This window comes from Pyxicephalus adspersus, chromosome 1 (genome assembly GCF_032062135.1).
Source record: "Pyxicephalus adspersus chromosome 1, UCB_Pads_2.0, whole genome shotgun sequence".
Taxonomy (NCBI): Eukaryota; Metazoa; Chordata; class Amphibia; order Anura; family Pyxicephalidae; genus Pyxicephalus; species Pyxicephalus adspersus.
The window spans coordinates 145,597,603-145,619,728 of NC_092858.1; the positions used below are offsets into that span (position 1 = coordinate 145,597,603).

General features: G+C 35.3%; 1 protein-coding gene across 1 annotated transcript; it reads right to left on the reverse strand.

Annotated features, from left to right (window-relative positions):
- Positions 1-7,837: 7,837 nt before the first annotated feature.
- LOC140343365 (eosinophil peroxidase-like) lies at positions 7,838-21,572 on the reverse strand. The gene is made up of 14 exons (XM_072430021.1): positions 21,551-21,572; positions 21,382-21,458; positions 19,284-19,377; positions 18,076-18,251; positions 16,651-16,771; positions 15,405-15,534; positions 14,916-15,122; positions 13,996-14,311; positions 11,762-11,922; positions 11,435-11,687; positions 11,133-11,303; positions 10,791-11,028; positions 9,782-9,990; positions 7,838-9,047 (listed from the first exon to the last, which is right to left on the reverse strand). Exons 2-13 carry the CDS (start codon positions 21,455-21,457, stop codon positions 9,789-9,791), a joined length of 2,145 nt encoding a protein of 714 aa, XP_072286122.1. The 5' UTR covers position 21,458; positions 21,551-21,572; the 3' UTR covers positions 7,838-9,047; positions 9,782-9,788.
- Between the last annotated feature and the right edge of the window lie 554 nt (positions 21,573-22,126).

Genomic DNA, 22,126 nt, shown 5'->3' on the forward strand with positions numbered 1-22,126 from the left:
TGTATAGCTTGCTTAACTAGAAAGATATGCTAGTTAAACATTTCATTTGCTTAAAAAATGTTCCTTGTACCTTCTTAAACATAGAAAGTATTTCAAAAGGCATGTACCCGTAAAATGTTTCTGCTGACTTTAACCATTCAATCTTGCCCAAGCTAAACATATTTTTGAGTGAAATTTCCGCATGTCCACAAAATGAAATATCCATTCCCAAAGACAATATTTGCCTTGGTAAATGAACAGCCAATATTACTTTATTAAATCAACCCCAATAAGTAACCTGTAAAAATTTAAAATAAGTTTACTATTGAATGTGAAAACTTTCAGCTTTTTCATCACTGTACCTTACCAGTGTCACCTTTTACCCTTACTTTTTATCCCAAAACCCCTTTACAACATATTTGTTGTAAATGTAGCTGAGACCTCATTACGTGGGGAGACAGCAGGAAGTGGATAAGGAAAAAGCACTTTAGTAACGTCATTAAATTTTTATGATCACGATTTGGTGAAACATTGCAGGGTTGATTGATATAATTGGGACAAAAGAAATTCCTTTTTTGAGAGCACATTTAAAGATTAAGTTTATATTATTTATAGGTTTTGGTGTTCATCTAAAAGTTATCCCTGATCGTCTTATGCCTGTGTTTTGCCTCATTAGATTGTCCCCATTATATGGTTATAATATTTAATGTCATTTTTTACCAGCAAAGAATTTAGTTAAGTAATGAATAGGTTTTATCTCCTTTTTGTATTGTTAATTCATATATATATTTTCAATATTATTAGTAATTATTATTTCTATATGTCTCACATTTGATTCCTGAATAAACTGATAGAATCTGCGAAACACGTTTTCTGAATATGTGAGACTATGTACAAACTACTATGATTTTTTTATTATCATTTTTTGTTCTAAGTAAACAATATACTAATTTATAATAGTTTTTAATGCAAGAAAATGTTAGAAAATATTTTTTTTCCTATTTTGTTTAATTAGTGCCTAAAAAAATCACTTGTATGGGCAGTGCAAAGAAATGCATGATATACTGTATAAAAAAAGGATATAAAAAAAATAGATGCTGTTTTTAATCTTTTACACATACAATATTACAAACTCCAAATTTCTTTACAGTAGAACTAAATATAGTGATTTATGAATGTGGTTTATTAAAGGGGAAGCCATTGAAGCAACATGGAGATTCAGGTGGTCCAAATGTGGATTACTGTTAATTATCTACAAAGGCTTTGTAGACTCATAACACAAAAAGAAGCAAGTCCTGTACAATACCATTTTTATGTTTTCATAATCGTGTCCTTGTTGCAGAAAGGGGCAGTCGATATTCCCTTCTACAATAAAGTGTCTTACTTGCCTAATTGCTCAGGCTTTTTTGCATCCAAGCTAAGCTGTGCATGTGCAGTCTCATCCTTAAGTGTTCCAGGATGAATGAACATCATCCCTGCATGGCCAAAGATCTTCTAGGCCCTGCGTTGGGACACAAGTAGGTGAGTCCAATTAGTTTCACAGTGAAGAATGCAGCTGCTAATTGGTTGTGGCTAATGTATGATTCATATATCAATTTAAAGAACTATTCTGCACTACAACATAAATTGGATTTAAAAGAAGCTGTTTAACAGATTATATATAGATGTATTTATCAATGGTAAGCTGCAGTCATATAAAGATATTATATTAAGATTTCAATGCAGAAAAAAAGACCAATCCTTTCAAGAAGTCTGATTTTATAGTTATTGACATATAAAGACTTTCAGAAAACAGCCAATATGGTTTGGGAGCCTCATCAGGGCTTGGGGTGGAAAAAAAGTTTTTTCAGAGTTGCATGAGATTTACATTTACTAAACCATGTAATTTTTTCCATTCAGGGTGATCATTTACTTTGCTACGTAAACAGCCTAAACTCCTTAACTCAACCCCAATGTCTGTGCTATGCTAATATCCTTCTAGTGCAAGGCTATGGGACAGCTCAATCCTCCCTAAAAGTCACTGAACAGGAATTACAGTCAGACATACATACAAATACAGTATATGATGAGTGTTCATTTACGTAAACATTAAGACGTTTTATTGCTGCTCAAGTTGAATAATACTGTGAAATTCCCAAGTTTATCTCTATGATAAACTAAGTAAACTACTAACTGAAACCTCGATCAAACAGTGATAAATGTGAACAAACAAGGTATAATTCATTCACACCCATTCTGTATCTGCTAATAGGAAATACGTCAGTTCATTCTTCTACTGTATGTGATCTGTTACATAGTTACATAGTTACATAGTAGGTTAGGTTGAAAAAAGGCATAAGTCCATCAAGTTCAACCACTAGGGAAATAAACATATCCCAGATATAAAACCATATGGACATAGTTGGTCCAGGGAAAGGCAAAAAAAAAACCCTGGTACAATTTGCTTCAAAAATTCCCTCCTGATTCCATGAGGCCATCCCTTGATCAACAGTCATTGTTATCTTTGCTTTGAATCCTTAATACCCAGTTATATTCTGTGCTTCTTTTTTTTTTCCTAGACAGAGTAGCAAAAAAGTAAAACCCAATAGGGATTTTTCCTCTAAGTTCCTGTTCTGGGAACACAGCAGAATGTGAGATAAAATCACAAAATTCCTTTCAATAATATGAGGGTAATTCCTTTCATAGACTGGAATCCCCAATGGAAGATTTTTTCTCACAGCTCATTGTTAACAAATGAAGAAAAAATGAAAAAGCTTAAATCAAAAGTTATTTTCTGACTAATTTCTAAACAGCTGCTATATTTTTACACATTGAACACATCACAGTGATGCCATTAGCAAGCGATATATCATGTAAAGCACAATATCATACATATAATCCCTGTTGTGTCCCTGCAAAAAAATTCCTTCCTGATTCCATGAGGCCAACAGATGTTCCCCGGATCAGAAGTCATTGTTATCCTTGCTTTGAATCCTTAATACCCAGTTATATTCTGTGCTTCTAGAAAAACATCCAGCTTATTCCTAAAGCAATCTATAGTAGTTGCTGAAACTACTTCCTGAGGGAGCGGGTATCTGCAAGGGTGACCCAATGGCCAGCAATGTAAGCAGCATTCTTCCTACTGACCACAACACCAATATACTGTGCGCTCTGAATATACTAATTATAGCCAGGGTTTCCCGAAGATCTAAAAGTTATTTAAACGTATTCCTCCATGTTAAGGAGTTCGAGAAAGGCTGGCATTACCAAAAATAAAGCAAAGGTTTTTAGTTTAGCTACTTCTAAAACCACAAATTTCTTTAAAGGTTTAAGTAAATAAAAATGCTTTACACACTGTACTTAGTAACCATTGATACCAGGACAGGAAAATAAGAAAAAAAAAACTAGAAGAGATTTAGTGGAAGATAGCTAGGGGTTTCCCAAGCTGTGGCTGGTTCACACTGTGCCAGGGTTGGTTAAGAGATGCAAAGTTTTACTTAACAGTTTTTTTTTTTCTAACTTCCAGATTGTCCTACTACCTTCATAAACACTTTGTTCTCACCGTCTGTTGAACTCCCGTTATCAGGTGGTGTCATTTTGCACAGCTCAAAAGATGGTAACCCAACATATAGCACAATATTACTTGAATGTACAGGTGATAAACCTTATCTCTCTCTGTACATAGATGTAGCTGATGATGGAGCTAATTGATGTATAGGAGTATTTGTAAGCTGATCATGCTTTAATTTATCACACTTAGCACCTAATTTTACATTGTGTTCCTCTAATACACATACATGCAGAAAGAAGCTTAGAGGTAGTAATATATCTACCAGTTTATTACCAATTTCCTCCTCTACCACAATATCATTAACATTTGCATAGAAAAATCAATACCTTATAAAACAATATAAAACTTATGAAAGACTAACGATTGACATTTTTATTGTATTTGATACAAAACAAATATGTTGTTCTTGCCACTTCACCCTGCCTACCCATGAATTAAATTTTGAGGTTAACATTACCAGCTTGAATGCAGGGCAGGTATAACAGACACAGATTATTGTCATTACATTAATAAAGGTGTGTTTTAAATGCAATCGGTGTAAGTATGTAAATTTGACCTTGTGCCAGTCTCTTGCAATGCAAGTCCCTATACAGAAGGGATGCAGTGTAAGAAGAAGAAGCAGTGGGGAGCCCATAACTGTGCTGCTTTTACTTTCAGTATCCATTCACAGGCTGAGGTGGATCAAAGGCAACCTGGTCTCAAGGAAAGGTCTTTAGACTGAAAATATCTAGTTGCAAAAAAGTGGTGATTCGATTAAACAGTTCTTGCATTAAGGGTTGTTGGTTTAGGGGCAGCTGGCTTGCTGGCCGCCCTGTCTATGCCAATCCTATAATACTCAAGTGTGTATCTTCATCTATTTCACTGCTAAGCATTTTTGTCACAAGGAAAAAAAAAGAGTTGTAGTTATCGAAAGGTCTGAAATTGCCAGCTGATTCAAGCAGTTGCTGATGATCACGGCACGCCAGTGATTTTTAGCTGCATAGATTTACCATTGTCGCCAACCTTAATAATAACATATTCATATATTTTTCTTTTTTGTTTTTCAGACAAGCAAATGTGCATCCACTTTTAATTTAAAAAACACCAAACAGACATCTTATTAACATTTAGACATTTTTATTGCAATTTATATTTGAAGTAAAACAACACAAATGTTGAAAGTGTATAACTTTTTTTTTTAGACAGAGTAGCGAAAAAGTAAAACCTAATAGAGATTTTTCCTCTAATTTCCTGTTCTAGGGACACAGCAGAATGTGAGATAAAATCACAAAATTCCTTTCAATAATATGAAGGTGATTCCTTTCATAGACTGGAATCCCCAATGGAAGATTTTTTCTGACAGCTCATTGTTAACAAATGAAGAAAAAATGAAAAAGCTTAAATCAAAAGCTATTCTCTAATTTCTAAACAGCTGCTATAATTTTACACATTGAACACATCACAGTGATGCCATTAGCAAGCGATATATCATGTAAAGCACAATATCATACATATAACCCCTGTTTTGTCACTGCAAAAAAATTCCTTCCTGATTCCATGAGGCCATCAGATGTTTCCCGGATCAACAGTCATTGTTATCTTTGCTTTGAATCCTTAATACCCAGTTATATTCTGTGCTTCTAGAAAAGCATCCAGCTATTTCTTAAAGCAATCTATAGTAGTTGCTGAAACTACTTCCTGAGGGAGCCGATTCCATATTTTCACAGATCTTACAGTGAAGAATCCCTTCATTATCTGGAGCTTAAACTTCTTTTCCTCCAGACGCAAAGAGTGCCCTCTTGTTCTTTGTAATGATCTCAAATAATGGGTAAGAGAGTTCTATATATGGATCATTTATATATTTATACAGGGTGATCATATCCCCCCTCTATACGTCTCTTCTCAGGGGAGAATAGATTCAGTTCAGCTAATCTCTCCTCATAGCTGAGCTCCTCCATTCCTTTTATTAGTTTAGTTGCCCTTCTCTGCATTCTCTCTAGTGTATGTGTAAGTATATGTAAAATGTAACAATGCACCCCTTTAATTTGCACCCTTTGGGTCTGGTAAATACACTATTAGAAGCATTGTGGTAAAAAAATCAATGTTGATTTTGTCTGAAATTCTGTTTTATCTCAAAGAAGCTGTTTATTCCTTCCAGTTTGTTTTATGGTCTTTTTAATATGTTGTAAAGATCTAGGAATAGGAGTGAATGAACTAAGCAGACCGCAATATTTTCTATTGTATTATGTACTATTAGCCCACAACAGGACCATTGGTGCATTTTTGGCAAGTCACTTGGTATTCTTTGTTAAAAATTATTTTTTAAAATACATTTAAAAACAGGCAAATGTGCATGTATTTCAGAGATGTTATGGATATTTATATTTCCATGTCCCAACTTAAATTGTAGCTGTTTCTATGTGTCCTTTGGGGCAAATTTCCCACAGGTTTATGAATTACCAATGTATGTTGTGGTAAATATATTTTTCATTTTGAATAGAGTAGGAAATTGTTATGTATTAGACCCTTTCCAGATATTTTCCATCAGGAAAGCGGGAATTTAAAGAAAAGCAAAAACAAAAAGCCCTAACATGGACTCTTATTCACTTTCAGTCCATCCCAGTGTTTTTCAGCCAGGGTTCTGCTAGAGTTTGCTGGGGGTTTCTTGAACAAAGAACAATTTGTGTCTCTTAGGTCAGTTTATGTGACACCAATGATCTTTTTGGCTATTTGTAAGGATGACATACGGGTATCTGCAGGGGTGACCCAATGGCCAGCAATGTAAGCAGCATTCTTCCTACTGACCACAACACCAATATACTGTGCGCTCTGAATATACTAATTATAGCCAGGGTTTCCCGAAGATCTAAAAGTTATTTAAACGTATTCCTCCATGTTAAGGAGTTCGAGAAAGGCTGGCATTACCAAAAATAAAGCAAAGGTTTTTAGTTTAGCTACTTCTAAAGCCACAAATTTCTTTAAAGGTTTAAGTAAATAAAAATGCTTTACACACTGTACTTAGTAACCATTGATACCAGGACAGGAAAATAAGAAAAAAAAAACTAGAAGAGATTTAGTGGAAGATAGCTAGGGGTTTCCCAAGCTGTGGCTGGTTCACACTGTGCCAGGGTTGGTTAAGAGATGCAAAGTTTTACTTAACAGTTTTTTTTTTTCTAACTTCCAGATTGTCCTACTACCTTCATAAACACTTTGTTCTCACCGTCTGTTGAACTCCCGTTATCAGGTGGTGTCATTTTGCACAGCTCAAAAGATGGTAACCCAACATATAGCACAATATTACTTGAATGTACAGGTGATAAACCTTATCTCTCTCTGTACATAGATGTAGCTGATGATGGAGCTGATTGATGTAAAGGAGTATTTGTAAGCTGATCATGCTTTAATTTATCACACTTAGCACCTAATTTTACATTGTGTTCCTCTAATACACATACATGCAGAAAGAAGCTTAGAGGTAGTAATATATCTACTAGTTTATTACCAATTTCCTCCTCTACCACAATATCATTAACATTTGCATAGAAAAATCAATACCTTATAAAACAATATAAAACTTATGAAAGACTAACGATTGACATTTTTATTGTATTTGATACAAAACAAATATGTTGTTCTTGCCACTTCACCATGCCTACCCATGAATTAAATTTTGAGGTTAACATTACCAGCTTGAATGCAGGGCAGATATAACAGACACAGATTATTGTCATTACATTAATAAAGGTGTGTTTTAAATGCAATCGGTGTAAGTATGTAAATTTGACCTTGTGCCAGTCTCTTGCAATGCAAGTCCCTATACAGAAGGGATGCAGTGTAAGAAGAAGAAGCATTGGGTAGCCCATAACCGTGCTGCTTTTACTTTCAGTATCCATTCACAGGCTGAGGTGGATCAAAGGCAATCTGTCCCAAGGAAAGGTGTTCAGACTGATAATATATAGTTGCAAAAATGTGGTGATTCGATTAAACAGTTCTTGCATTAAGGGTTGTTGGTTTAGGGGCAGCTGGCTTGCTGGCCGCCCTGTCTATGCCAATCCTATAATACTTAAGTGTGTATCTTTATCTATTTCACTGCTAAGCATTTTTGTCACATTGTAAAAAAAAAAGAGTTGTAGTTATCGAAAGGTCTGAAATTGCCAGCTGATTCAAGCAGTTGCTGATGATCACGGCACACCAGTGATTTTTAGCTGCATAGATTTACCATTGTCGCCAACCTTAACAATAACATATTCATTTTTTTTTCTTTTTTGTTTTGCAGACAGGCAAATGTGCATACACTTTTAATTTAAAAAACACCAAACAGACATCCCATTAACATTTAGACATTTTTATTGCAATTTATATTTGAAGTAAAGCAACACAAATATTGAAAGCGTATAATTTTTTTTTTTCTAGACAGTAGCGAAAAAGGAAAACCCAATAGGAATTTTTCCTCAAATTTCCTGTTCTGGGGACATAGCAGAAAGTGAGATAAAATCACTAAATTCCTTTCAATAATATGAGGGTAATTCCTTTCATAGACTGGAATCCCCAATGGAAGATTTTTTTCTCACAGCTCATTGTTAACAAATGAAAAAAAATGAAAGCGCCTAAATCAAAAGTTATTCTTGGACTAATTTTTAAACAGCTGCTATATTTTTACACCTTGAACACATCACAGTGATGCCATTAGCAAGCGATATATCATGTAAAGCACCATATCATACATATAACCCCTGTTGTTTCCCTGCAAACTTTAAAAAAAAACATTTTTCACAGTATAAAGCACAATCCATAAAAGAAAATATAAATTGATATAGAGAGGCTACAGAGATAAATGTCCCTTGCATAATATTTATTAATTGTACCTAGACATATTTTTCCAAAACCTGAAAAGCAAACATAAGAAACAAATACGGTAATACATCATACAAATACAGTTATTTGTGTTCTAGAATTATAATAATGGCCAGGTCACTTTGGATGTTATATACTGTAATATAAGCAAGTCTGTTACAAATTAGAAAAAAACATGGCCACCATATCACTACCGGATACTTTCCCAGGATACAGCGAACTTACCCATGGCCCAGGGGGGTGCAGGGCCATATTAGACTAACACAAGTCTATATGTCCCTAAGAGCAGGAAAAATATGATCCGTCCCTAAAACACCAGCCAGGGCTCTTCTACTACAAAAATGTTGGAATGACTTGAACATTTCTTTTTTTCCCCAGGGGAGCTGGCAAGATAACTATAAACTAATTCCTTATTAAAATTATAATAGAAAAAAATAATTGTGTAATATTTATTGAATAAACCTTTCTTGGTAGAAAATTAGATAATGTTTTATTTATTCATTTGAAGCATTTCTTATACAGTGTGTATTATTATAAACATAGTAGAAAAGTTTTGGTTATTAATTCCACTCTATCTGTTGTGTAGAAGACAGATTGCATATAAATATATACATTTTCTCCAAAGCCTTTGTAGATTTGTGTACTTCAGGTAAGCTCAAAAAATCTTCCTGGTCAAATTTAAAATCTGTAGATATGAAAAAGAGGAATTATTTTATCAAGTTGTTTGTAAACCGTTTGATCAATTTATTCCAAAGTTGTCTGGTAGGCAACTTTCATTCTCCAAAGACAACCAAAGATCTGACAGCAGGACCATTTGTTTAATATTTTACTTTATTATGTTTATTCTTTTAGCTACAGGATGTTATCTCTTGACTTTTAAAATTTGTTTATGGATCTCCATGCCAAATATGCTATGTCTAGAATACTAACTTTTTTTGTGCAAAGCCTTGACTAAGTGACAGTTTATGGCCTTCTCCAAGTGACATTGAAAAGTCTTCAAAGTTTGTTAACAAATCTTCTATACTGGGAACCATCCAAGGTTCCCAGATGACTAAATTAAAGACCTCTGACCTAGAGGTACCTGTGGATAACTGAGCCTCTGTCAATGTTACCCCATAGCTAAAATCCCAGACAATTCTGATTGGGCGCTACTTAGCAGTGACATAGTTTGCCTGTTCTATTCAACCTTTATTATTCCTACTGACTTATCATTATAATGGCATGCCTCACTGCCCACAAGAAATGTATGGAAAGTAAGAGAGAAGGAAGCCCCAACATTTTAGCAGGACATATACTTTGCTAATAAGAAGTGTATAATAAAGTTAGCCAAAAGTGTAGTAAATACGTTATATCAGAATTTGAAAGTTAGGTAAACAGAATGTATTCTGCTTCTTATGCTCCAGTAACGATCAGACTTACCATCTCCTTAGGGACTTCTCCATGGCCTTAGATCCAGGGTTGGAATGTTGGAACATCTGACAAAATCTCGAGGATATTGGTTACCCAAAAAGACATTTTGGGGGACCTCTGTAATATTGGTGTTATCACAGATGACACGTGCTAGAGTCACTCTTTCGATTGCATTTTTCTGAGCTTGTGTGAACACCCCACGGTTCTCATAATAAAATCTAAAGAAAAAATTAGAAGGTAGATCTATAAACTTAAATTTAAAAGATGGAGCTATCTTTTGCCCCCACCTGTACCTAATGTACCTAAAGTAATGTAAATGGCACTCCCTATCCAAATTATAGTTATTCTTTAACTTTATCATGTTTATTAGTATAGTTACCAGATGTTATCTCTGGACCAATAAAACATTTTTACAGATCAGATGTTAAATATAGTAACATGTAAAATAGTTGGTAGCTAGCATATAGAGGGACTAAACTCTAAAACCCAATAGGCAAAAGTATAGGAAACCTGGAGCTGCTCACCATAGCAGACTTTTCAGATTCCTTTTTATTTTCTAGATGACAAGTTGTTCTAGGAAAAGTGGAACAAAAATCTGCAGGGGCTTGGGTTGTGTATATATATATATATATATATATATATATATATATATACATACACATATATATATATTTAAAGCATGAGATTAAGTAAGAACTGTATAAAATCACTGCTAGATGTAAACAAGCATTTACCCTTGTGGTATGTTGCTAACCCCACTGTAATGATTTTTTTTTTTCCTGAACCTGGAGATATGCAAATATGCAATGAGGCTTGAGTGCTTTTTTTGTACAAGACTACTTTAAACCCCCAGCTGGCGTGATGACACACATCTGGGGCATGTGTCGATGATTGATTATATGAAGAGGATTGAGATTGAATTCACTCTTACGTCAACAGCTTTTAGTTGAAAAATTTTAATGCAGTTCTCTGCTTAACATATTTAAATATGATGAACCAGAATTTCACTAAAACTTACCGATCTCCATCTCGTGCCCTTCGAAACTGATTTCCAATCAGGCAAGTAAGTAACTTTCCAATTCTGCCATTGCGGACTAGGGGTTCAGCAACTCCTCCAACCCAGATATCAATATTTTCTGGCGTGCCATAAAGATTTATAAAATTTTGGGCAAGTTCTCTGTTATTCAGCACACCAGCCAACTCCTGCATATTGCGTGGTGCAGAAAGACCACAAAATCTCCTCCATGCATTGTATCCTGAGAAAGAAATTCATGTTATGTAAACAATTTATTGAAGGCTCAATTCCATAAAAAATTGGTACTTTGTTCTGAAAATACAGAAGCCCTTTTCTGGCAAATACCTGGCAGTCCATGTTCTCTGCCTCTTTGCAGATTAATAGCTGGTAAATCAAGGCCAGTTCTCTTGAAGAGCTTAAAAAGACGCTCCCTTAATTCATCTACGACCAGCTGGTTCTGACGGTTAAGTTTGGCTCGATTTGCCATCAATCCACGGAGCAGAGGATCAATCCCTCCTGAGAAAAAAACGTATATATATATATATATATATATATATATATATACATTTTTATTAGTACACTATTCATTATCACCTCTTCATGACTGATATGTTTGGTATGTTTTGAAAAATGTTAAAAAAAATTACCTTCTCTGACCACTCTCCAGCTGTTGAAGAAAGTCATATGAAGTGGGACCTGTGGCTCTGGCATTAGAGGGCGATAACCATCACCATGGCGGTAGATGATCGGCTGTATCAGGGTATGGCCCATACGGAACACAACAGTGAATACATTGGCCACTCTTGGGTCCACAGACTCGTTGTATCCTCTGTATCTTGGGAGCACCTGAGGCAATTCTGATCCCAGCAGCAAAGGCAGCCAATCTTTATAGGTTATTTTCTGTCAAATAGAATGTTTTAGTGATCACCATATTAAAAAATAAATAAGTAGGGAAAAAAGCACATATATGGTACCTGCAGGACTCCCCCTACAATCTTCCTTGCTTCTTGATACAGAGTCTCTCCAGACCACCTGGGGTTCATTCTGTTCAGCTCTCTTGCTATACGGTTGTGCGCTCGAACAAACAGAGTATGGAAGGCAGTAAGACCAGGCTGTTCACTGACACGAGGGTCTCCTGCAGAGAATTAGAGCAGAGGTTACCAGCTTTAAGAACTATGAAGCCTAATTTAAGTTTTAGTTATGGACAAGCTTTAGTTTTGGAAACAGCCAGGAGTTAGGAGTTCAGATCATGGCTCCAGATTCAGGAGTTAGCATTTTTGGGAACCCCCAAGCCATTGAGATTGAGGAGAGCAAGACATAGTTACATTCTTTTCTCCCCAGTGGTGGCTTTGCACATCCACTCACCTCATTTGAATCACTCTATAAAGGGTTGGGACTGGACAGTCATGTCCTATTGCCTGTCTATTCTTGTTTTAATGACCCTCCTGGAGACTTTTTCTCATCCTTCCTGGAAAGCTGGGAAAAGGAGTTGGGTATCTCTTTGAAGACACCTCAGAAACAGGGGATAACCTGTCTGACCACCACTCCTCCATATGCATCAGATTTCAAGAAGTTAATTATACAATTCTTACACTTACTTGCCTCCATCAAATGTTTTCTGCAGTATCTGGCCATTGCTGGAGATGTGGTGGGGAGAAGGGTTCCATGATCCACACATTGTGATCTTTATCTGTCTTACCGCCCTTCTGGTCAGTGGTGAAAAAGTTTACACAAAAATGTACAGGTTACACAATCCCCGAAGACCTTGCCTTTTTTACTACTGCAATTTTCTCCAAACAACTTCAGTGGTAAGTCATCTAGTAAACATAGCCAAGGCATGTATTTAACTCAACTGGAAATCCACTACCTGTCCTTCTGTGACTCACCGGTTTCTTAGTGGTAATGAGACCATGCTCATGCAAGATCTTACTTTTAGTCTCCATGACAAGACTAAGAACTTTGAAGCTACCTGGTTTTATTGGAAACTATTTGTAGAATCAACTAAGTCTAAGAGCTATCTGCTTCCTTAGTTATGTGCTCCTCTAATATAAGAAGTTGAAATTGCCTGATTGTGACTTTTTATGTGGATTGTGTATTTCTAAATGCCATGTACAGATTTTGATGTATAGTGCCCTGCCATACACTGAGTAAATTATTTATCTATCTGCCTTTACTGTAACAAAAGTGTTGCATTTTAATATTTCTTCTTGTTTTATATATGTTTTATATGTCATCATAACAATTATTTACATCTAAATAAAAAAATAGGAATGGTATAAATTATTTCAGATCATTTTCAAATTTATATGTGTGCAGGGATCCCTCGAAGTCACAGGCAGCAATAAAAATATTGTCAGAGGTTTCAACCCTAAAACACCAGTAAAAAAAATCAGAAGGTGAGGGTTATGCTCAGAATACACTTGTATTTACTGTTGCACTAAATGATTGTAATCATTTCTGTATGTCCTTTGGCTGTACAGACAGGCTGCTAGGATTTCCATTCTATGGCGAGGGGAAAGTGGAGGACGAGTGAAAAGCCTCACTGTGTTAATATACTGGGATTAAAGACATGGAATTCCTTTCAAACAAAACTGCAATGAAGACAGTGAGGGAACATAAATAATTCATATCATGTAGGTGCAGTGCATTGCTTTTATATACAATTTACATGCATTTTACATGCATTACCATTTATTACCTATGAAAGATAAACTTTGCTGCATATAACACCAAAGTAGGTTGAGTTCCTCTTTAATGCACCCCACTGAAAGGCTACACTGATCTCAAGGATCTCAAAGAATCTCAAGAAATGCTCACACATGTAAGCAGAAAGGCCCTTTATATTTTACATATTTTATGCTGACATGTAATTACTAGGTGGTCAATGAGATGCAAAGAAATGAAACTTATGTACAAAACTAAAATGGAAATAGCACTTTAACCTGAGCTAAACTCAGAAAAAAAAATTTGGGCATGCTAATATTTTAAATCTCTTTGACCATCTTTAGTAATTATATTCACACATTACATTATACCCAGGGAAAAGTCATTAATTATTGTCTATTTTGGTCAAATATTAATAGAAAGATCTTTATGCAGAACTTAACTTGATACAATAATACTTCTCCTGTGATAGTACAGTTTTATTGATTATAACAGCCAATGTTTGAATGTTTGTAGAGAAGATAAACAGATGCCCTTCACTTACCTCCCAGAAAGCAGGGAATTCCAGACGATCTGTTTGTCAAGACACAGAAATCTTCCTCTGCTGTTTCAAAGGGCAGATATGGAAAGCCATTGTCTGTGAAATTTTGGTTTATGGCCATAAGGCCTAACTGGTTTGTGTTATTCCTAAGCTTGACTGCCAATGGCCAATCACTTCCATATACTTGGCTTCCATCAATAAATGAGGTGAGTATATTGATCTGCTCTCGGACTGGCGATCCTGGTGTACACACAGGAGAAGAGCGGAACAGTGGGATACAGTCACTACGGTTAGTGAAGCGAGGGTCATTTGGAGGAATCTACAAACAGAAATAATATACCGGACTTAGATGAGATCAATTTTGTAGCATACATAACTATGCTCTGACCTTGGCGCATGAGTTCTATGTTACTCTAAAAAATGTCATCACAGAACTTAACAAATATTACAGTATACCAGTTCGAATAATCACATTTATAGCATATCTAACAAAAAAATGTATATTCTGCAGACTGCCATAAAGTGACTCCATTTATTTTCTATATGTCCAGGCTTTTTACCTGGTGGTTCTAAAAATACACTTTTTTGTCCTTGGATGGTTATGTCTTCTTTTTCACTGTACCTATGGAGTGAGCCAAGTTTGCCATGAAAGCTGAACTTTAAATATGTCTTCCTTTGTTCCTCCTCACTATTTGAGGTTGATGGGTAAGCAGTCTCCACCAAAAAAAGTTGGTTTATGCTTTCAGATCAGCTAATATTTTTGGCAAGATCAATAGCTGTATTGTATATTGGCTAAAAATTTTTTAGCCTTGAAAAAAATACTTCCGGCACCCAGGCCAGGTAGCTGGGAAAAAAGAACTTTTTTTTGTGGGTATAATCATTCTTTAATTGCTCAAAAGGATCCTCCTTTAGTCTATGCTTACCTTGAGAGGAAAGCAGGGAGGCTCCCGGGCACAGCTAATGTCGCAGTCTATTCCCTCCAGGAATGTGGATCTGGCAGGTGTTTCTGGTGACAAGTCAAGGTCGTGATCAGTCCATTGTCCCCACTGCATAAAGATGAGAGCACGGCCACTATCCAAAGTTATATTCTCAGTGGGGAATCTGACAATCTCATTGGATACTTGACGTGCCTTATTGGAGGTAAGACATTGAAAAATTAGTATATCTAAACATCAATTATCTAAACATCAATTGTAATGTCCAGGTTATTATTGGCTGCATTCCACCACATCAGCCTCTGCACCACCATGTAATCCCACCAATTCTACCCCCACTGTGGCTGCAATTCTCTCAACACCTAATTCTGTGCCAGCCACTCAATTTCTCCCATGTCCATCACTAACCTTTCACATTCAACAAGTGTCGACCTTCAGCTACTTCAAAATTAATGTTACCATTCATAAATTTCTTACCAAAGGCAAACGGAATCCATTGATTGGACGTTCTTCAGTCCAGCCACGGGGAAGAGACAAACCATCTTCATACTCAGCAGGCAGTAAACGTAAAAAGCCTGTGTTGGAAGCACCAAGACTTGGATTTCTCCTGAAAATATACAAACAATTTACCATGTTTAAAAATAAAAAGACATCAGTTTTCGCTACTGATAACAACAAGGTAATCTATCCTTGAACTAAATACAATGGAGTAATTCCTACCTTTAGAAGTAGGTGAATATGGTTCATTAAATCAGGCAAAGCAAAAAGCAACCCATTACAAAAATTAGATTCCAAATTATTGAAGTCACAAGATTTAAAAAATAACTATAAAAGGCTGCAATAAATTACTGCACAATATTTACTGAATGCATTAGTCTTGTATTTTTTAAGAATAATTTTTGGTATTATTTAAGAAGTAATTTTAAAGCCTAACTCCATTTAGAATCTTTTGTTTTCCTCTTCTACATCACTTTCTGAAGCAGTCCTTTGTGATTTAAGGTTGGTGGACAGAGCTTACAAGTCCAATGGTCAAAGGAAGTGAATGGAATGATGTTACTGGTTGAGTTTGCAGGAGACAGCACTGGGGACAACAATAGATAGATAGATAGATAGATAGATAGATAGATAGATAGATAGATAGATAGATAGATAGATAGATAGATAGTTTTTGATTCAAGATAGAGTTGGGCTTTACATTTTGACTGATCACATTTCCTTTACCAATATAGTGCACATAAAACTAGAAACCTATTTTTGCAGCTGTAAATAGAATTGGAAAGAATAAAACCCCCCATCAGGTTTCATTATTGTCTGTCTCCACTGGTGAGATTCATCTCCTATACCTGTTGTAGTGACTATAGTCTCCTGCACAGAAAGTGAAACAATCCAATATTATCTCCCCTCCTATTGTGTGCTACTTCCCCTACCTCATAGATTGTAAGCTCTTCTGGGCAGGGTCCTCACCTCCTCCTGTGTCACTGTCTGTATATGTATGTCATTTCCAACCACTTTTTAATGTACAGCGCTGTGTAATATGTTGGTGCTATATAAATTCTGTTTTCCAATATTAATAATATTATTAATAATTTTGAATTGCCCAAGGGGGAATGTTAACCTGTTTCACTAACAACAGTTTTCGCTGACTTGGAGAGATTTCCATGTCATTTCTGTTCCACTTAAGATGATATTTTTCATTTTTACAAACTGGCTGTCTTCTTCTTACCTGTTATTACATGAACCTGTAATAGAGCGATAGGGGCTGTCCTGGCAAGCCATAGGGCGGTACTGAGCTTCACAGCCTGAAATCTTAGAAATTGCACTGATTTGGTGCTTTGTTAATACATCTATAAAAAAAAAAAAAAAAAAGGGATTTGAAGATAAATTTAAAACAAGAAACACATCTCTAGTGCTTCATTAGTAAATGTAACATAAAAACATACTACATGCAATCAAGAAATACCTTTTTGCATTGTGCCAAAGGAAATAAAAACATATACTGAAATAAGGAAATGAATTTTAGCTTGCCATTGCCTGGTTTCTTTTCTATTTGTTCACTCTTTTTCTCTGTAGTGTAATATGTTTGATCATAAATCATGGCATAATTAGAACTATATACAATATAGACTCCTGTAGAGAGCAAATTAATTGCTTAAAGCCCAACTAGGTCAAATCTATTCTTCTGCAATCAAAGCTTACAATCACTACTGTTCGAAATGTTTCAGCTCTGACATAGTGAGATGCAGAGAGACCACTGCTTCTATACATAGAGCAAGCAACATGCCAGCAGGAGGCTGTTCTTTTGATTGCTAGCTATAGAAAAGTAACTGTACGTTTGCACATCTTTTGTGATAATTCCTTCAAATTTTAAGTGTATATTTTTGTAAAATTAGGGCAAAGACAAAAAGTTTTTTTCTAATACCCTATTACCTCTGTTACAAAGACTTACCTTCTATACATTCCCCCACTGGCATGTTTATCAGCTTCTGCCCTGGTTAGTAGCTGGTATTTCTAGGTTTGGATGAGCAGGCAACATTCTCCCCTTTCTCCTTTATCAGCCAGTCACCAGGCTCTGGCACTCTCTGAATTTGGGGTTACAGGACATTGTACTATGGCAAATGTTGCAGAGAAGTGCAGAGGAAGATACATATTAGAAGCACAGGAGCTGGGCTCTAGGCAGCACAATATACTTTGCCCTAAGGCTCTAGGCAGCACATTATACTTTGCCCTAAGTGGGTAAATTCACAGATTCATTTCAAAATCAGCTCTAAATTAATTTCCCTTTATTTTTTTATTCTTAAATGGTTTAATTGAGTAAACCTCCCATCACAACAAAATTATCATAATATCAAATTGCAAAGAACGGTTAGATCCCATCAAGATTACTTAAAGTTCAATGATTTTACCAGAAAAGGAAATAAAGGGGAGTCTATAATGGGCAAAGACAGATAAAAACCCAACAAAGGTTCTAGGCGTCCCCTATACTACTATTGTTTCTGTACTCTACTTTCTGTGTTAAAATTGTTACCGCAGCAAGTAAGGGGAGTTCTTTTGAACACCTGGACAGCAGAAAACAGGTCCTATTATCCTATCCAAACCTAAAAAATAAAGATGACGCTTAATGTAACACTATTATGAACTATTTAAGTACCTGAGATATTGAAAGGTCTGTCACTAAAATATTTGAATTTTTCCGACAGGAGCTGCAGCGTGGTACCCATGTAATCAGCCGCACGAATATAGTTCCTGCTTCCTGCAACAGGCTGCTTGAAGTAGGCCATAAGATCACGAGCGCTTACAGTCTTCTTTCTCAAACGTTCCTTCAAGCTGAGAAAAAAAAAAAAAAATGGCACAGTTATGCTTCTATTGCCGAGTGTAAATTGTTGACAACACTAGTTTCAAATATTTCAGCACAGTTTATTGTGCTTAGTGATAATATTTTTGTTATTGCCAGGGCCACATTAAGAAGTTGTGCACCCGTAGCTGTGACTCTGAAATTGTCTTGCATTGTATTTTATCCTTAATATTTTCTGTAGAGATAACCTACAATTTTACAGTCCACAGAAAAAGGGGGATTAATCATTAAATGTAAGGTTATAAGTAAAAGGCTCATATACACAAGGACAGTAATGATAGTTTTTATTATTGGTAATAGTCGAACTTATGTTGTTGATATGATGCCCATAAATAAGAGGGTAGACGTATCCTTAGGCAGAAAATTTGAGAATTTATTGGGTAAGGGGTCTAATATCAAAGACATACAAACTGATCTAGGGCTGAGATATAACTAGGATTGTGCCAATATATGGAAATATATCCATAAATCCCATTCCATCACTATGGATTTTTTTTTAATATAACCCAACAAAACACTAATGCATTACCGACAGGCACTAGACTCTTCTACATAAATGATCCTATTAAAGAAGCTGATGTGAGAATTGCAGGTTTATTTTCAACCTACTTGCCTCATATCAAAAGTTCACTTTCCCTGTCCAAATGGCATAACTACTTTATAGCTGCTATTTAGCAATTCTCAGTACAGAATTATTTACTATTAAATGTATTGCAAGATCATGGATAAGAGCTGTTGCAATAAGCTCCTGAGTTCATCTAGGAGTAGGCTTTGTAGCAGACCTGAGATGCACTGGCAGAAGTATGTTTATTTCTGCTTGGCTTCAACAACCTTGGCGTGCTAAAAGGAAGTTTTATTCTCATCTGTTCAATTGTACAGGTCTTACAAATATTGCATACATCAACTGTTACTGTTGCTAAAACAATAATACCTACAGGATAAACCTTTAAAGCTTGCACTCTAGTATTTCATTTTATAAAAAAAAAACACCTAATGATTTTTACATGTAGCGTGTAGTTTTATATGCTGTGTCCACCAGAAGTTTGGCTTCCTTTGCACAATTTGCAATAAGATCATTGTCCAGTTCCTCGACTCCATCTACAACAAAAAAAATAATGTGTTAAAATGAACTATTGGAAAAGACAAGCACTATAAGGAAAGGCTTTGGAAGATTTACATTGCAAATTTACACTGTTAATATTTAGAGATCTGTTTATAAAGCTAGATTGTAAGCTCTTCGGGGCAGGGTCCTCTCCTCCTGTATCACTGTCTGTATTAGTCTGTCATTTGTAATCCCTATTTAATGTATGGGGGCCAGAAAGGTCATGTACAAATATTAATTTCCAGTTGTGGTGATGCTGAGCCCCCATGATTGATGAAATACAATGATTGAAAGGGACAGAGACAAATTACCTAGGGAGGAATGGACCAGATAGTGCTGGATCATCAGCCAATAAATTTAGTAGGCTCTATCTGACTTGCTGCAGCTTCAAATGCACATTGTGAGTGCAAGAAAATCTAAACAAGCAAAATCAGTGCAGTATAGGAGCCAGTACAACTGTGCAAGACTGAATGTAAGACTGGAGTTTAGCTTTATTATAGCTTGGATTTACCAATATCATAGTTTGACTTGCTATTTATTTGTAAATCAACCAAACATGTTAACACTGTGCCTCATTCCCACTATGTGCGGTGCAGTGCATAGTGTGTTGCAGTAGTTGCAGTAAACCACATGCATTCTTATAGCAGGAACAAATACTTAGTAGGATTTCTTTTTACATTTTAGCAATATGTCCAATGATAATTGTTTACTGCTATTGTGAGTACAACCAGATGTTAGTGTCCCCAAAAGACACTGCGTGTTAAAAAATAAAAGCAGCCTCATTTTACTTTGCATTAATCTTTGCATGTTGTTTCTTTTCTGTTGAAAAGAAAACAAAAAGAATAGATGAAATAGATAAAATAACTGAACTTCAGAACAATGTTCCTCAAACTCTGTTATCAGGATATGCTTAAGATAAAATAGTTGTGACAATTAGGTAACAGGTACTGAATATTTACCATAAGACTGAAACATGAAAACGTGACCTGTTGGGGTTAACCGAGGATGAGATTTCAGATAATATTACCAAAATATGTAAAAGTGAAATTTTACCACTCATACAGGGAAAATTGGTACTTTAAAGGCAATAGCTTCAACACAAGTAAATGATTAACACACTTCTTTCCTTTACAACACTTTTACAGACTTTAAAAATATCATTTAAAAAGACAATGAGAGTGCTTATTTAACTATAGTGGACTTGTTCAACGAAACGCACTGAGGATTTACCATCACAATATATAGGCTATATGAGCATTCTCATTTTATTTTTAATGATATTGTTAATATTTGTTGTACATAAAAGAGGTATTCCCTTTAAAGTCCCAATTTTCTCTGTATGAAAAGTAAAATTGATATTTAATTTTTATGGGATGTGGCATAATGGAATAGAAATGGTACTGGACAGTATCTTCTTTTATTTTTGTAAAAGTGAAAAGTAATAATTTGTATATACAGGAGGTGAAGCTGTTCAAATTGAGTGGACATGAATCATCAAGATGCAAAAACATTTTAAGCACCTTAAAATACATTTAATGTGTATGTCAATACAAAATAAATAAATACAATAAATGCAATACACTTCTATAATGCATGTGCATCTATATATGCTTTATCCATTTAAAGACCCTGTAAGTGCAGAAAATACTCACTGAAAACTACCCTACAGAAAACAGTCATTAGTGATTTAAACAATTATTGGAAATTATGAAACAGTTAAATCTGAGAATTAAGTTTGAGTTTATTTCTACTTTGTTACTGGGTTTGGTATAGGGATTTAACAAAACAAGTCCACTGCTATCATCCCCTTATATGAAACCCTACTGGACCATAGAGTGTAGATATATGTACTGTGAATTACTTTTTAATGTATTTTTTAATACTTTTAGCATATGAGTTTATGTGTAGAACATGAGTAAACTAATGTTTATAAAGGTCTAACAAATTAGTTTGCAGGTAAATTATATCATTGCATGTAGCAGAAAGAAAACACAATTTACCATAATATGATGCTTTGGTTGTAGTTATTATTCCAGAAAGAATCAGAATCCAAATACCCGAACATAGAGAAGGCATTCTTTTGGGTACAATAAAAGAAAAAGAGAAAATCAATTTATCAGACATCATCATGTCAAAATTAGTGATGAAGAGAAGCTGCACTATACTCACCTTGCTGGCCTATGTCACTGCGAAGGTGGCTTCCTCATCTGTATTTATATTTGTAATTTGAATTGGACCAGTGGAGAGAAAAATATCCAATAGGCTGCGGAGTTGTGACACAGGAAACATCTGGTCATTTTCATCATAACCCACCATTCTGAAAACCACCTCAACAGTTAATATGAAATTTGCAGAACAATATCAAAACCTACTGTATGTGACTATAGTGAGATAAAAATATGAACATGGATAATAAAAGATGAACAAGGGAAAATGTAGTAAAATGCTCTATGTAGGTCTTTATTAAAGGTTCAGTGCAAAACAAAGTGACTGAGTTTTCAGGGGTACATTTATAAAAAGCCAATCCATGAGATCAATACTTAAAAAATATATATATTTTTTGCATGAAAATAATGACACTATTGTGTTCTTCCCCAGCTATAAAATTGGCAATTAGCTGACCTGATTACCACTTTTACTTAACTGTGGATCTTACTTTTTATCAGCACTTTAATTGGTGCTGGCATATTAATTACATATCTGATCTGTATGGAAGTGAATGGTCTGTATGGTCAAATATGTAAA

Bases quoted from the DNA above. Each gene is read 5' to 3' on its own strand.
- LOC140343365 (XM_072430021.1), bottom strand. From the start codon at position 21,457: ATGCCTTCTCTATGTTCGGGTATTTGGATTCTGATTCTTTCTGGAATA. The intron at 15,123-15,404 runs GTAAGAAATTTA...ACCTCCAATAAG, and splicing joins ATGGATTCCGTTTGCCTTTG to GCACGTCAAGTATCCAATGA. The intron at 11,304-11,434 runs GTAATTTTTTTT...TTTTTTTCTCAG, and splicing joins CTGGAGAGTGGTCAGAGAAG to GAGGGATTGATCCTCTGCTC.